This window comes from Euprymna scolopes, chromosome 19 (genome assembly GCF_053919585.1).
Source record: "Euprymna scolopes isolate OS-2025 chromosome 19, ASM5391958v1, whole genome shotgun sequence".
In the NCBI taxonomy this organism is placed as follows: domain Eukaryota; kingdom Metazoa; phylum Mollusca; class Cephalopoda; order Sepiida; family Sepiolidae; genus Euprymna; species Euprymna scolopes.
The window spans coordinates 102,585,701-102,603,662 of NC_136500.1; the positions used below are offsets into that span (position 1 = coordinate 102,585,701).

The 17,962-nt window shown below is 32.5% G+C and overlaps 1 protein-coding gene across 6 annotated transcripts in view; it reads right to left on the bottom strand.

Annotated features, from left to right (window-relative positions):
* The window catches only part of LOC145239861 (mucosa-associated lymphoid tissue lymphoma translocation protein 1-like), a 754,570-nt gene that overhangs the window by 551,499 nt on the left and 185,109 nt on the right, over positions 1-17,962 (bottom strand). For all 6 annotated transcript variants that reach the window (XM_080103424.1, XM_080103426.1, XM_080103427.1 and 3 more), the window contains exons 5-6: positions 15,779-15,882; positions 13,950-14,101 (exon numbers count right to left, since the gene is read on the bottom strand). In XM_080103424.1, coding sequence (XP_079959550.1) covers positions 13,950-14,101; positions 15,779-15,882 — 256 coding nt within the window. The remainder of the gene's footprint in view (positions 1-13,949; positions 14,102-15,778; positions 15,883-17,962) is intronic.

A 17,962-nucleotide genomic window follows, 5' to 3' on the forward strand; every position in this document is an offset into this window, starting at 1 on the left:
TTTAGTCATTTATCTGGTGAGAATCACGTAAAAAAGTTTTCTTTTTCTTTTTTCTTTCTTTTTTTTACGGCTTATTTTTCTTGTTTGTTTGTTTTGCCTTCTGTAGTGTAAACCATTTCACAAAAATAGCAAAAATATATATATTATTGGCATTTCTTGGAAAGCAGATTTATATATACTTTTTTTGTAAGGTTCTACTGTAGTTTTAGAAAGGCTTTCTCTTCTTTTTCTTTTTTACTCTCTCACATTCTCATCGTTTTCGGTTTTTTTGTTTTTTTTTTCATCAGAAGATTGCGTGTATATATGCACGTTGGGCGTTCACCAAATTATGGTGGTTGCCATAGCTTTTAACAATGTTTGAAAAAGGGTCACCATTTCGGTTAGTCCCCTTTTTGGGGCACCTCCGACATTAGAGAGAGAACAAGCGTGCTGAAAAAGAACGGTTGGGGAAAAGAAAACATCGGGTTATAATTAAGTGCAACGAGACTTTAGGATTGATGAAAGGTTTCCAAGATATAGGGTTACAAAGAGGATGGTATATTTTCTTCGATAAATGTCTTTACCCAGGGAAACTGGTCCGTCGCATGTTGACGCTTCTATCGTTCCCGCATGTCTGAGACAGATTTCTCCTTTGTATCTCCCTCCAAAGCAGTCCTCTATTCTGATTGGCTGAAACCTCTGGTGACGTTGAGAGAAGAAAGGAAGGGAAAAGTAGAAGAGAAGGGAGAAAGAGAGAAATAAGGGAAACATACCGTAGCAGCATCATAGTAGTAGTTCACTATAAGCTTTTTGTCTATTTTTGTTTATCGCCACAAGGGCTAATGGTACTAGTACACTTATTGATCCATGTTGAAATAATAACGTTATTATTTAAAAAGCCATTCTTAACATGGGGAGGGTGTGTTGTAACTATTCTATACTTTAACCTTACAATTGAATAAAAAAAAAAACAGATCATAAAACTTTATCTCGTAAGAATTTGTCGCCGCCTTCAAAAGACATACAAACATACATACCTGATGAAATTTATATAATAGACTAGTGGGGCTACCTGGTGTTGCTCGGGACTGTATAAACAATGAGAAAATTGAATTTGATTTTGAATATATTTGTTATTCTTAAGAGAGGAATTTTTAATGTCTATGTATCATTTAAAGAATATTTTACCTACCTAGAACGAGTATGTATGAAATAATTGTACCAAATTAATACATAAATACATTGTCTTGGCAACTCTTGCTTCACCATAAATTTCCATAAATTTAAGCATTACTGGATTTATTTCCTTCCTCACTATCGGCATTATAATTCTAAGAAAAATTGTCATTTTTGGAGGACGTCTCAGCAGGATTTTCAAATTAATGCATAAATACATTGACACAGTAAAGTGATTAAACACCCCTTGCTTTATTATCAAATTCCATATTACTGTGTTTCATTTTTTTCTACTACTGACAACAAAATATTTTTGAAAAAAGACGTCATTCTCAGAAGATTACTCAGCAGGTTTTACAAACAAATAAACGAATATATTAGGAAGCTTTGTGATTAGGCAACCTTTGCTTCACTACAAAATACCACATTATTGTTTTCTTTTCCTTACTACTACCGACACTATCATTTTAAGTGAAATGATATCATTTCTTGACCATAACTCAGCAGGTTTTCCAAATAATTACATAAATGCAACTTTTACTTTACCACAAGTTTCAATATTAATGTAGTTCTCCCTCCTACGCCAACCACCAACAACACTTTAGTAAGAGAAACAATGTCATTTCCGGAATATGATTCCATAGTTATTCCATATTTTTGGAATATGACATTGTGGGAGATTGCATAGTGACCCCAAAATGGACATTACTCTCTCCAGCCCCACCCCAAAAGTGAAGGTTTTTTAATCTCTAGAGAACTCCAGAGCACGTTTAAAAGCAACATAATCATGCTTCTTTCTACTCACCACTACAACTGTGACGTCATTTCCCAAAGATAACATTGAAAATTCAGAAAAATATTGGTCACTCCCTACAGAAACTGGCCTAGTTCACCTTCACAGAAAACCAACAATAAACATACATGAAATAAAATAATTTTAAGATCGTAAACTGTTTCAGCCATTTCCGAGACTGACTAAATACCTCACCCCATCACAAAATTACTATAATATACAGACAATGAGAAAATTGAAGTTAATTTTGAACATATTTGTTATTCTTAGGAGAGAGGAATTTTTAATGTCTATGTATCATTTGCTATTTCGAGCAAAAGAATGTTTTACCTACCCTAGGATGGCTATTACACATGTACCTTACCTAGAATAGGTAATTTACAGCATGTATATGAAATAATTTTACCTTCACGAGGACAGGTTATTTAAAATAAGTTTACCTACCCTCGGACGGGTAATTTAAATACATATATGAAACAAACATTCTCTCGATAGGTAGTGTAAAACATATATAAAACAATTTCTCTTCCCACTAAGGCTACCATAATTTTATGAAAACTGAAAGAGGAATCATTAGGATTTCCAAATTAATGCATAAATACATTGTCTTGGTTAATTATTAGGAAACCATTGTTGCATCATAAATTTCAGCATTACTGGGTTTCTTTCCTTCCTCACTATCAGCACTATAATTGTAAGAAAAATTATGTCATTCTTGGAAGATGTCTCAGCAGGCTTTTCAAATTAAAACATAAATACATTGACACAATTAGTGATTAGACAACCCTTGCTTGCATAATGCTATTGACAATTCCCTCACCAAAAAATGAAAATAGCAGGTAGTACCTGTGCAAAAAAAAAAAATAAAAATTAACCACAGTAGCCAGGAAAAAGCAAAAAAGTTATGCGTTAGCCAACTCGGCTACTTGTGATATCATGTGCCTTTGAAATAAGGTCTTTTAAATTCAGTTGATCCGCACAAAATTATTGCCAAAGTATATTTTGATTGACCAACCACCAGGAGATGCTGTGCTTAAACACCCCTGCTCTATTTAGAATGAGGATTGTAAATTCTGAGCAACACCGGGAAGATAAAAAAAAAAAAGTGATTTCCCAGGCAACCTAACTTTGATCATTTGGTAGATATTCCCGTCATTAAAAACCGACCTTGTGTGGAGGCAAATAAATATTAACATTAACAACAACAGTAAACAAAACATAACAATTGTTTTTTTTAGAGAAAAAGTTTGAATCATCTGTTTTTTTTTTTTGTTTTTTTTTTTGCTCAGGACCATATATAAATATAAGTGAAATTGCATGTAACATCTTACCCGGGTGTAGTTTTATTCTGGTCGGTGTCGATTGAAATAGTATCTCACCTTAAGACAATTGCTAGCACTCGGACAAGAGAAAAATGTTTCTTATCCTGGGCAACACTGTGTTTGAAGACAGTGAGTAAGAGGCTTAAAAAAATTAATTTTGCCGAGATTGAATGTAAAACAGTAATGTTTGATGAATAAGAAACAAAAACGATTTGATATTTCAATTAAAATTATTATCTAAATATTTAGATGATATAAAAAAACAATCTGTACAAAAATAAAAAATATACTCATTGCTAAAAAGTAATTTTTAATTAACAAAAAAAAAATTCTTGATAATCGTGTAAAAACATTGCAGCACAATATGTTCTATTTTTTAACTTTTATAAAAGTGACAAAAACAATCATGAATGAGTACATTACCAAAAAAAAAAAAAAAAATTACATTAAAATATAAATTGACTGGCAATTCGTGAAATGCAATTTGTTTGAAAAAGATACATTACCATGAAGAATTTTAGTACTATGTTCAAAGATATCAAATTGATTATGCTTAGAAAGACTTATATGTAAAGTGAAATGAAATGAGAACATATTTTCTTAAAATTCATGAGTGTTTTAAACAATCATTTTGCAGAAAGTGATATGATTTTAAAGGAATGTTTCCCAGACGGATTTTTAAGTAATGAAATATTAATTACAATGTGTAATTGTATTGTGATCATTAAATAAGAGTGCCCTTTTATTGGTGTTCATTTAGGTATCCAGGAAGTTGCACCCAGGATGCATTTTTTTCTCAAAAAATGAATGTCTACACAATATAAACTGAAGTAAACCAATTTGACAAAATAGTTAAAGGTTAATTTAGAGTTCAATTTAGTTAAAGTAAAAAGCAAAGCAAATAAGTATTAAAAAAGAGCTTCGTTTGTATTGTGTAGATTGTTTAATCATGTCTGTAAATGCTATTGAAACTGGTCGACAAAAATGTATAATTTGTTGCATTTACACATCCCTGAAAGTATTTTTCCTGGATTCAAAGAAGCACTATTTGGTTAAAAAAAAAAAAATCGAAAACTAACATAACATGACACATGTAGTATAATCACATACATTCATCTGATATTTAGTGAGGATTTAGAGAGAAAAGTAATGTAATGAGAACATATTTTCTTAAGATTCATGAGTCTTTAAAACAAACATTTTGCGGAAATTGATATGATTTTCAAAGAATTTTTCCCAGAAAGATTTTTAAGTAATGAAATATTAATTACGATGTGCAATTGCATTAGGATCATTAAAATCTATACATAGGAAGCACAGCAAACTAAAAAGCATTATAAATGTAGTATATAATCGCTTACAATTATTGATTGGTGTTATATACAAAACTGAGCTATGGAAAGAAAGAAATTGACAAACGAAAGGGGTTAAGTTTAAACATTTATTTAAAGTTTAAACGATCGTGAAACGAACTGCTTGCGCATCAGGATAGTCTTGATGGTGGCAGTGGCGGTGCGTTGGTATGAAAGCTGGTCAGGTGTTATTATGACTCGGTGGCGATCTAAGTTGGTCCGGCTGAGTGAGGGGCGATGATGGCAGGAATGTGGCTTAGCGCGTGCAGCGATCCTTAATAGTTGGTGTCGCTAGCGAGAGGTTGATGAGCGGTGATAATCTGGCGGCGGCCGAAGAAAGGTAGTCTTTGGGGCTTGTATGAGAATCATGGCTGAGATGGTGGCGGTAGTGCTGGCTGTGCATAGTAGCAAGGGGTAAGCTGCTACTGGCTGCTGAACGGAGCAAAGTTCAAAGCTCGGCTCACATGAGCCTATCTGCCTGTTTGTTGAGAAGGCTGACACTCTTATAGTCACGATGTGGCCGTAGGTGTAGGCAAAGATAGTTTTGATCAGTGGTTTGTGCTTTGCTTTTTAAATGTGTTTCTTTTTGTGCTTTAATGTGTTGTAGAGAATCGTCTGTTTGGTGTATGTATGCATGTGTTATATCGATTTAAAGCTAAGAAAGTTGTGAATGTAATCTAGTTGGTGTTGTTACAGTGTTTTGTGAAATAGATATTTCTGCAGGAGTTGCATTTACTGCGATGTTTGTGTTTTGTATTTTGGTTTTTCTTTTGATGTGCGGCCTTCTCTGGCGGTTTTCTTTGTTGAAGTGATGTGCAAGCTATTCTATTGATGTGTGTACATGAAAAAATGGGCTTTGAAGTTGTTATGTGTATTTAGAGATTCCATTTGCATTGTATCGACGAACGGCTTTGTCTTAGCGTCGCCATCATTGTCGCTGTCACTTCTGCTGCTGGTTTCTGTTTTATGCGATATAACATTGCTCCCCAGATCTCGATCATATTTACAGGATAAAGTCTCTGAAACGCGCACGGAGTTGTCCCCTTGTCGTTCTTGCTGAGATTTTTCGGATATGGTGTGTCTACCTTGTGGTGCCTGTTACTGCGGATGTAGCGGGTTCTGTTGCGTCGGTAACGGTTGTAACTGATGCTGTGGTTACTTTGGACGTATAATGGTGGCTGCGTGCATCAAAACTCCTTTGTGACCTTTAAACGTGTGCTTACACGTCCTCGACCCCTGATCGCGGCCCAGCTATGTTCTGCACCCTGGTCGGTGCAGTTATGATATGTCGACTGGGCAACCAGGTCTGCCAACCATTAGTACGTCGCGTCACCCAGTGAGTTCTTCGTTAAGGCATTGGGGATTCTTCTCGGATGCTCGGTCCTCAAGGCCTGTTCTCCGTGGATCGTCTAGTTATCCTGGGTGTTCGTTGATGGATACGGTGTCACAAATGGCAAATAAAGAATGTATATATATAGAGATCAACGCACATCAGCAACAAAACTCCGGAGGTTGGTTAATATAATATATATTTCGGAAATTCATAAAAGAAGTATTTACAGCATATACATATAGTTGACAATTAATTCACGCAAGCAGTTAGTTTACAACTGAGCTTCTGTTGTTGAAATACCTGGTCGGTATCGCGGACTTTGCGTAATTCTTGTTAAGTGATCGACACGTTATAAGCGTTGAGTTATCAGGCAACAAGCGAGGGGGAGAGAGAGAGAGAGAGAGGTGATTCTGCCGAGACTTATCTCTCTTTGACTCTGTTCTTTTCTTACTGCTCTTCACTTCTCTGTTCTGACTTAATCTCTGATTTTCCATTTCTTTTATAATAAAATTATGGAATGATGACGACACCCATGTTCGTCATCGACCAATCAAATTGCTTGATTATAATTCGACGGGGCCTTTTCTCATTGGTTGATTATACTTCGACAGGGCCCTTTTTCATTGGTCCATTTCCAAAATTGGATTGACTCCTCCCTTAATTAACGCCCAACTTACACGTTGTATTAATTAACTCCTCCCTGGCTTACTAATGGAATTTTTCCATATCCAGGAAAATTATTTTTCCTTTGACTTAAAGCAAATCACGCGATTTTATTTGTTTTAAAATTATCTATTGATCTCACTTTTCGCTTTGATAATTCAAAGGGATTTTAGTTTATCTTTGAATTAAGTTCTGGTTGTCGGCCATTTTATTATATCAGACATTTTGTTTACGTCAAAAGACCAAGAATGCATTTGTCGCTTTGAACTTATCAAACAACACATTTTCCCATCCGAGCAAACATATTTCATAACTTTCGTTCGACCTGATTCCCCAAATGACAATTCTCGATACGTTATTTTATTGTTTTGAAATTTCGGACAATTCATTTTTTCCCCTCTTCTTTGTTCTAAACATAATGCCGAGTCACTGCGTGTGTTTCTCTTAGATCAAAAACAACCCGACTTTTCAACTTGTCAAATTCACAGGTCAACTTTGGCTCATAGTTTTGCCAATTGCGGGTGTGAAATCCCCACCCCTCCGGCTCCTGTACACTATGATTTCGGCCCTTGGAGATCAAACATATTTTATGCATTCTTTTTCGCTTTTGAAGTCTAGAACGTAATTTATCCTCTCGCTACAAAGGCACTCTTGCCGCCGCCATTTCAACAACAGACTTAGCTCAGAATTTATTCACAAATAAAAATTAATAATAATTTTTATTACTTCAACCCGATCATCGTCCGGGAACAAAAAATTACTTTTAACCAAAATAAACGTCACATCAACCCTACAGGTCTGATGTGGCCTCTCTTTAGTGTTACACTTTGGCGGGTGTTGGTATCTGCATCTGTATTTGAAACATGGAAGGTCTTTGCGGTATCTCTGACATATTGGGAAACGTTGTTGCTGTTGACAAGCGTTGTGTATGTGATGACAGCTATTGGGTTGGGTCGGACAAGGCATCACATCTCGACCTGACTAAAGGGAAAATCCTGGTCCTTATCTTCTGGTACGCTGTCATTTGTTGTTGTAACAAGGGCTTGTGCTTGCATGCGGGGCGGATGTTGATATCTGCAGTTGCGTCTGAAGCAGTGGAGGCCTTTGAGGTATCTCTGGCATACGGGGAAACTCTTTGATTGTTAACGAGCCTCTCGATGCTGCTGCTGGTGTGGGTTAATCCGTTTGTTTGTGCTCATACAGTTCGGGTTAGGGTGTCTGTTGGGTCAGGTGTATTTGTTCATTGGGTTTCTCTGACTCAAGTGGTGTTTTTGAGAGAGAAATGCGGTCTCTTGGAGAGCTGCGGAGTCGGATTTTACACCACAATCCAAATATCTCTGAACCTCAGATGCTATGCCAGTTGCGTTGTAGTGGCTGTCCATTGTTTTCCCAACGTGGCGGTAAATGTTATACTTTCATGCTTTGACCATTTCACTCATAAGCATTGCGCCTATGATCGAAATAAGCCCGTCGATGGATAGCTCGGAATTCTTGTCCTTCTTAAATTTTCTCTTGATTTTCATGGCTGCTTCTCTAAGTGTATTTTCAAGCTGGCCTGCAAAATCCATCAGTCTTTCATCTTCTCGCCGTTCTAGGTCCCAGGCTTGGCTTGTGCTGAAAAGTGGTCATCTGGCTGCCGTGGGTTGTAGGAGATACTCTGTTAGGAGGGTGAAGTGGCTGTATCCTGTTCAGAGTCGAGCATCTGTTGGAATATGCCTTGGTCCAATAAGTCTTTTGCTGACTTAATAAATTCGGCTTCCAAGCTGGGGTAAGATGCTAACTCTGGTGCGACGTGAATCATATATATTTTGTTTAGTGTAGTAATAAACTTACTCATGTAGTTTTCCGGGCGAAAGGTTTTTTGCTGTCTCATGGCATCTCGAATTGTTTGTTGATGCATGAGTAGTCTGTAATCGCCATTAGCCTGAGCAGTGGTGGTTGTTGTCGCCACTGATTTCAAGGCAGTTATCATGGCGTCTATGTCGAGTCGAATTTCTCAAAGTGCATCTTCAGAAGGCTGTGTGGGTCTGGTCATTAAGTTGAAAAGAAGCTGCTTTTGTTCCTTAATTAGCATGAACAGTTTTGATTGTGTTGTTAAACGCTCTGACACCAATTTGTCATATACAAAACTGAGCTATGGAAAGCAGGAAATTGACAAACAAAAGGAGTTAAATTTAAACGTTTATTTAAAGTTTAAACGATCGTGAAACGAACTGTTTGTCGTGTCAGGATAGTCTTGACGGCAGCAGCGGTGGTGGTGGGTGGTGCGTCGATCCTTAATAATTGGTGTCGCTAGCAAAGGGTTGATGAGCAGTGATAATCTGGCAGCGGCCGAAGAAAGGTAGTCTTCGGGGCTTGTATTAGAATCACGGGTGAGATAGTGGCGGTGGTGCTGGCTGTGCATAGTAGCAAGGGGTAAGCTGCTACTGGCTGCTGAACGGAGCGAAGTTCAAAGCTTGGCTTACATGGGCCTATCTGCCTGTTTGTTGAGAAGGCTGATGCTTTTATGGTCACGACGTGGCCGTAGGTGAAGACAAAGATAGTTTTGATCACTGGTTTGTGTTTTACTTTTTAAATGTGTTTGTTTTTTGTGCTTTAATGTGTTATAGAGAATCGTCTGTTTGGTGTATGTATGCATGTGTTATATCGATTTAAAGCTAAGAAAGTTGTGAATGTAATCTAGTTGGTGTTGTATTGTTGCAGTGTTTTGTGAAATAGATATTTGTGTTTATATGCTGCAGGAGTTGCATTTACTGCGATGTTTGTGTTTTGTATTTTGGTTTTTCTTTTGATGTGCGGCCTTCTCTGGCGGTTTTCTTTGTTGAAGTGATGTACAAGCTATTCTATTGATGTGTGTACATGAAAAAAATGAGCTTTGAAGTTGTTATGTGTATTTAGAGATTCCATTTGCATTGTATCGACGAACGGCTTTGTCTTAGCGTTGCCATCATTGTCGCTGTCACTTCTGCTGCTGGTTTCTGTTTTATTCATGTAAATATGGAGGGATATGCGATATAACCTTAAACTATATCCGATGGTGAGGCCCCAGCTTGTGGACTTTGGGGAATGTGGAGCCACCCCTTAATTGCCATTGCTCCCAGGTCCAATCTGACCTGGAGTTGTTTTACCTGTTAGGATCCCAACTCTGGGTTAAATAGAAACAGACATAAAAAAAAAACAAATGTATTCTATTAAAAAGATTTTCTTCAAGATCACTGGATTCGGCATTGAATAACCTGAAAATGGTTGATATGCCGTAAAAAAAAAAACAATCAACCAACCAAACATTGAATATTATTTGGTGTGAACTTAGCGAGCTATACTTATGTAAAGTAAACAAAATGAGAACATAAAACCTAAATCTTATAACTGCTTTCATAATAAACTCCCCCAACGTTATTTTGAAAGCCATTCTTAACATGGAGATTCAAAACGATTGATTATCAATGCAAATAATGTAATAAATAAATAAATAAATTAATGAAAATAAAGGTACTTATTTATTTTTGCCACGACTAAAACTAAAATCAGTTCAGTACAAACGCGCAAGGTAAATAAATAAATAAATTATTAAAAAACAGAACCGTTTTTTGGTTAATGAAAGTAATATCCAAAAATATATTTAAAAAAAAATGGAAATATAAAGAATTTAATATAATGTAGACTCATTCGTTGTGTTTAATCTAGGCATAGATCGTAATGTGAGAATGTTTTTCTGTTATTTAATAAAAATAAATGTAAAGAAATATTTCACCTAACAATGTAAAAACAAAAAGATATCGTAACTTGAAGGTTAACCTGTAAAACTATTTATAACTCTATTGTTTTGAAAGCCATTACCAACAAGGAGAGTAGAGGGTGTTTGTGTTTTCACCTAACAATTGAAAAAAAAAAAAAAAAAAAAGATCGTGAAACTTATATTTAGCATGTAGAAACTATTTAAAAAATATAATTTTTGACACAAAACTGCGAATAAAATATAAAAAACTCGTAATTTTTTTTTTTTTAAAGTGATTTGCGGAATATGCTTCCAAAATAAACAAAGTTGTTTAAAAATAATAGAAATATTACTTTTTATTTTTTAAAAAACAGTGTTTACAAAGTGCCTGTGCACATTCATGCAGCCCTTGTTTTTACGTAATGAAATCAATTGAATTTTATGAGTTAAATTTTTTCAATTTTTAAACTTTAAAAATCTATCAAAATTTTTCTGTTGGTTCAAGTTTTAAGATATTTTCAGGTTGAATGTGAAATTTTATGCTCTTTTCAAAAAACTGAATATACTATTATAGACAAGCGTTTTTTTGTTTAATTCACCCCCATTTTGAAATGTCTATTAAAATAAAAATAATTAATTTTCTCAACTCAAATTTATATACCACAAATTGAAGATAAGAGATCAATAAATAAAATAAGCTAATTTAAAACAAAAAAAAGAACAGTTACTTGCAAATTTACCTGTAAAGTCCAAAGTTTAAAAACTTCTTTTTCAAAATCTATGTTGAATTTTTTTTAAAATCTTATAATCTTGTTATATTGTTCAAAAAATTTCGTATAATTATGACAATTTTTTCTATTTCATTCAATCTTTTTTTTTTTTTTTTTTTTTTTTTAGATATTTAAAAAAAATTCACCCCATAAAGAAGACATAAAATATATTAAATCAAAAACTCTAAGAGAATAAAAAAAAAAAATCAAAAATTGGTAGACTGTTTTTTTTTAACGGCAAAAACTGGTAAGTGAAATGGGATCATTTTTCATCTACGGTGGCCTATTTTTACTAACTTTTGTTTACAGCACGCAATAGAAAGAGACATTAATTCTGGCACTTAAAGCCACCGAAGATGTCAACTAGAAGAAAAGCAGACATTTGTCTCCCTTTACTTCAACTGTGAAAAACATCTAATGTCGCATTTTTTTGAATACTTGCTTAAAAAAGTATTTTATTTAAAAAGAACATGGAATATAAAATATAAATATGGAAAAATTCTTAACAATGAAGAATGGAAGGAGCCATTGATTAGTATTTTCTTATAGGTAAGTGATTTTTTGGAATGTATATATATATATATATATATATATATATATATATTATTATCGAATTAAGTTAAAATTCGTTGCTTTTCTTTAAATCTTTTTTAAAGAAAACCGATTTAAAAAAACAAATATTGCATACTTTGCTATTAAACCTGTTATTTTTTTTTTAATTTGGTCTTTCCTCCTTTAATTGAAAAAAAATTAGAGCTTGAATTACATTTTTCAAGTAATTATAAGCTTCAAAAGATAGGAAGTCGAATTATTCAAGTTTTTATTATGCATTTTTAATGGCGATTTCTGACACTGCTAGCGCCCGACTCTCTCTTTGACATGGTAAGTTTGGGAAAAGGAGTTAAAAATAAAAAACTAGACAACATACTGTTAGAAACTCGCTCAATATATGTTACCGTGACATAGACTGACATATATTCGGTGTGTTTTTAACAGTATTTTTTATATTTTAAAAAAATTTTTTAACTTCTTTTCCCAAACTTACCGTGTCAAAGAGAGAGTCGGGCCCCATTTAAAATTTTCCAATACATCGGTAAACACTATGTTTTTCGAGCTGAATAAACATGCTACATTAAATAAAAACACTAAAAACACATCCAGTTAGATAGAAAAGTAACTAATATTGCCTTTGATAACATTTGTATGTTATATATTTGTCTTTTGACAACTTTTTCGAATCTATGTGTAGAGTAATACAAACCCGTAAAAATGTAATTAAATTAATAAAAATGAAAAAAATAAAACTATCGTAGCATTCATCATGATCAAAAAGGAAAGTTTTTTTATTCATTTATTTATTTTTTCAAATCAAATAGGGACTGAATAGTTTTTGTTTCAATAAAAAACAATGTGGTTTTACGTCATAATTGTCCAGCAATTGTTTAAAAAATGTAATTAAATTAATAAAAAAAAAAAAAAATAAAACCATCGTAGCATTTCGAAGTAAAATCTGTTTACTTTTTAATACATTATTTAAACACTACAAAAAGCGAGAAAAATGTAGTTTTTTGTTTTTTCTTAAACAAATTAAAATGTATGGTAAAATCTTACAACAAAATAGCGACTTAATTTTTTTTTTTTTGTTTCAATAAAAAAAAATGGTTATGTAACCTATGTATATTTATCATTGGTACAAAACCTCAAAATGGACATTACTCTCTCCAACCCAACGCCCAAAAGAAAACGCAAGAGCACGTTTAAAATTAACATAATCATGCTTCCTTCACATCATTCCCGGATAATAACAGATGACTAACAGAGTTGACCATTGGAGCCAAAATTTCGATATTTTTCGTCCGAAGGTTGGAGCTTGAATATGATACCAAATTTGTCAATTTTGGTTATGTCTATCAAAAGTTTTTGGCAGACATACAAACACACAAACACACATTTTCGCTTTTATATATATAGACTAGCCTGGGTGCCTGGCGTTGCCCGGATGTTTGGAGGTATGTGTTGAGCAAAAAAAAAAAAAAGTGGTAGTAGGCAGGTTGGCTCGAACCGATACCGCAAAGGAGGAAAAGAATGTGGAAAAAAAAAATGTGATGTCTTTGTCGTTGCACTCATCGCCAAACCGGAAGCGGCAAAGGTTTAAATTAAGGTTAGTCAATCGAAAATATTGGCGAAAAAAAAGTGCCCTGTTGAGGGTGAAGGAATTAATGTTTTTAGCCAATTCTTTTATATTTGTCATCTGAAGGGTCGAGCTTCAAAACAATACTGATCTTGTGACAATCCGTCACTTCTTTCAAAAGTTTTTGCAAGGCATACAAATATACATACATACATACATTTAAACAGACAGGTGAAATTTATATTATAGCTTATTCTCATTTCTCACTTTACAACCATTTAAATATGTAACTAAACAAAAACTTAATTTTTTTAAAAAGTTTTCTAAGTTAAAATGCAGATAATCTATTACGATGATGGAAAATGTGGAAGCACATCTTAATGTTATTGCCATGCAATATGTTGTCTATTATTCAAGTTTTATTGTTTGTGAAATAAAACCTAAAGTAAGGTTTGCTACAGGTGTGCATTTTATGAATTATTTTGGATTTTAAATTGCAAGATTTCATAATGGAATTTTCATGAAATTTTCATTGGTGCCATTTCTAAATATAATTCTGGTATGTGTAATAACATATACATGAAAACAATTTAAAAAAAAAAACTGCAACCATGTTTTTTATTACTATACATAAAACAACAGATATATTCTTACAGAAAATGTATTTTTTTTTTTGAAAAAAAAAAAAGATTAAGGAAAGGGAAAAACTTACCTGATAATTGGGGCCCAAAGCAAAGAAGACATCATCTTTGTACCATTCATAAACCAATGGTGAATCAACACAAGCGCATGCAGTACATGCCAGCATTAAAGCATCCATAGCAAAAAGTGTATGAGATGGTGTATGTTGCAAGATGGTAGGCACTGAAATAAGAAAAAGAAAACAGTTAAAAATAATTTCATCTACAAATAGAAATATAAATCATACATTTTAAACACTAATTTGGATCAAGTAAAGATTAGATACTCTGGTAGCAGAAGACAAAGATAGGCGCACATTTCAAGTAACACTGTTCGACCTTGACATTGCCATTGGTATGTCAAATAGCAGACATGTTTGTATGTTTGCGAGCAAGATTTTAAAAAATATATTTACAAAACTTTTAAAGATTTAAAAGAAAAAATATATATTTACAAAACATTTTCTTTAATATTTACAAAACTTTTAAGGATTAAAAAAACAAAACTTTTCTATTTACGCAAAACTTTTTCATGTAAGTAATAAAATGAACGTATTTAAACAAAATATATTTGAATAAATGGGTGTCTTTCTTGGTGATTTCTTTTTATATATTTACAGAACTATTTTATTAAAACTCTTAATAATAATAATAATAAGAAGAAGAAGAATAATAATAATATAAATAAATAAATGGTAAAGTTTTACGACGTGCCCCAGTATATTATATAAATACTCCAACCTCCCTATGTTAGGAACGGCTTTCGGAATAACACCCCCAACCTCAAAAGCCAGGCTTAACATGAGGAGGTTGGGGGTGTTTATACTACGTTGGGGCAGGTCGTAAAATAATACCAAATAAATAAATAAACCAACGTTATAACTGAGAATTTAGGATGATGTCAATTAAAAAATACATAATTTAACAAAACAATTTAAATGAAATTATTATAACCAAACTTTTTAATGGCAGAAACAAACATAAAATAACTGACTTGTTCGGATTTTTGCAACCAAGATTAATTTGTGTGTGTGTGTGTGTTTATCTTTCTTCGTGTGTTTTTAATACACTTCAATATTTATTTAAAGTGCAATGTATGTAGGTGGTCAGTGAAAGGAGAAATCCTTCTAGACCCAGGCAATTTTTATGCATAATAAAATCACAAGTATAAACAATCGAGATTTTAAAAAATATATTTTATTCATACATCTTTTATAACTTTTATTTTTATAAAGATGAAGATCACAAGATACAAATCTTTTTATAATTTTCATTTTTATTTAAAAAAAAAAAAAAAAAACCCAAAATTTGTTTACTTCTCCATAAAGACAAATTAAGTACAAGTTTAGCGTCCAAAATTTTCAGTTTCTAATGTTTTGTAATTAATATAGTTCATTCTTTTTATTTTTCTAATTTTTATTATAATTATTATTGTTATTAGTTTTATTAAAGTTCTGTAAATATATTTAAAAACGCACTCAGAAAGACACCCATTTATTTTAATATAATTTGTTAAATTTACGTTCGTTTTGTTACTTACACAAAAAGTTTTGTGTAAATAGAAAAAAGTTTTTTTTTTGATCCTTAAAAGTTTTGTAAATATTTAATATTAAAGAAAATGTTTTGTAAATATATATTTTTTCTTTTAAATCGTAAAAACTTTTCGCAAACATTTGAATATGTCTGCTATTTGATGTGTTTACAAACAACCAATGGCAATGTCAAGGTTGAACAACTGGTGTCACTTGAAATGTGCGCCTATCTTTGTCTTCTGCTACCAGGGTATCTAATCTTTACTTGATCCTTAAATTTCAATCATATTTTTAATGTCAAGTTAGAATATGAATATTAAAAAAATTACCAGGTGATTGTTGTACAATAATTTCACTTGGTTGTGTAAATATAACTTCATCAGGATCAGGAGTGTTGTGTAGTCGGCAACAGTACCATCCACTATCTTCAACACTAATTAAAAATAGCAGATAAACAATATTTAAATGGTTAATATTCAAAAGAAATATATTTAAAAATCAGGACAAAAATATTTCTTCCAAAAAATATATTTTAAAAATCTTTTTAAATTGTTAAGAAATTATGTATATTATTAAGGCATTCTAAACTAGACTTTTATTTTCATTATAGCTAAAATCTTTTAGCGTGGGCACACAGATCTTTGCAAAGTATAAACAATATACAAAATTTATTCTGGCAGCAAAACTAACCATAAAATCATACACTGGAAATTAGAAAATTTGTCACCTTGTGTGCTATTGGTGCAGAAGCCAATTTTCATCACTACAATTCAAGCTTTAATACAATTAATCATGATAGAAGCAAAAATTATTAGATTAAGATAGCCTAAATATTGTGAAAAATCCAATTACCTCTTAAAAAATATACAAAAATGATATGGTAAGACAAATTTGACTGTCCATATAAGATGTATTTCAGCAGTTAACATATTGAATCTTTGGAGTTAGCATAGTAGAGACCAAACTAGATTTTTCTTTTCATAGTAAATCAATATAAAAACAAATTTGGAACATAAAAAAACAAATTTGGAACATATAAAAACAAATTTGGAACATATAAAAACAAATAAGAATAGAAATTGATAATTGGAAAAAAATTTCATTGACTAAAGTTTTCAATTTTGGTGGGAAAAGACAATGTAAAACCCTATTATTGAGCCAACCGTATTGATGAGTGGCTCTTTTTCCTTGAGATGGGACTGTTTTTATAGAGAGATACACAATATTGTGCACATGAAGTTGTAAAACATCAACATTAAAAAATAAATTGGTCATCATTGAAAATGCTAAAGTAATTTGAAATAATCTGAAAAAGTAAAAACAACAAAAAAAAAAAACATTAATGATATAAGAGAGACTTCCACAGGTGGGCAGTTCTAGGAAAAAAGCTTTGTTCATGGAATCTGCATTTAGATTTAGGTACATATAGAAATTAAAGTAGATTTTTAGTAGTGATTGCAACTAGACGAGCGCTTTTTGTGAAAGTTTGGCATGGGGAAACCATAGATTGAAGTTCAAATGAGCACTTGCCATGAAAATAATGATAGAGAAGAGACAGGCCGGCAACATCTCTTCTGTGGGAAAGAGATTGGAGGAAGAAGAAAAGGGCATCACTCATCTTGCTTTTTGTCATCAATGTAAATGATCAAGCCAAAAAGAAATGTTCAGCACATTTTGATTATAACAAATAATTTGTTACAATGATAACTTTTCACTTTGGATTATTTTTCTGTTTTTGTTCTTCTCATATATCCAAGAGAATGCCATATCTTGGTTATTTTTTCCTGTAATAAGCACGGCACAATAACTATACTCTTTACACAATATCCAGTTTACTTATTTCATCTTTGATGTCTAAGTACTGTCCCATTATCAGATGGGAATGTGAAGTGAATAGTGTTAGAGTTCTAGCAGATCCATAGCACTAGTTTTATTAAGGATGTTGGCAACCTTCATGTAGTCTCTTCTATAAGTACCTAAAAAGGAATTAGGCAAACCCATGCGAACAAAACAAAATCAAAAGTCAAATTCATAAAATCATTCTCAGTTCTCATCCAGTCTTCTGTTCAAAAAACAGATGTTCTTTTCAAAATACTGCATCTTTTTTTCTCAAATCTCATCATCTATATCAATCCAGCGAAATGGAATATTTAGTTTATTTTGAAAACCTTTCATATTCATTTGAATTTGTTTAAATGGCATCAGTTTATTCTTAATAAAGATTACATCTCTACTCCTATAATTTTTTTTTGTGTATTGATATTCGTATTTAAAACACTTTTTTTTATTTATTTGCTTCCCCACGAAAGTAAAATGTGACACGAAGTTGTTTTTAATGTGGGGTTAAACCAGCCTTTTTTTTTTTTTTTACATGGAGGGTGGGGTGGGTCACCACTTATCAAGGCACAGAGGCCACTCGAGGATAAGAGTTAATGGGTATACATTAGTCATTGTGATTTTAGCGTAGTAAACATTAGTGGAAATTTTGCAACTTGGATTACTTAGGGGATTGT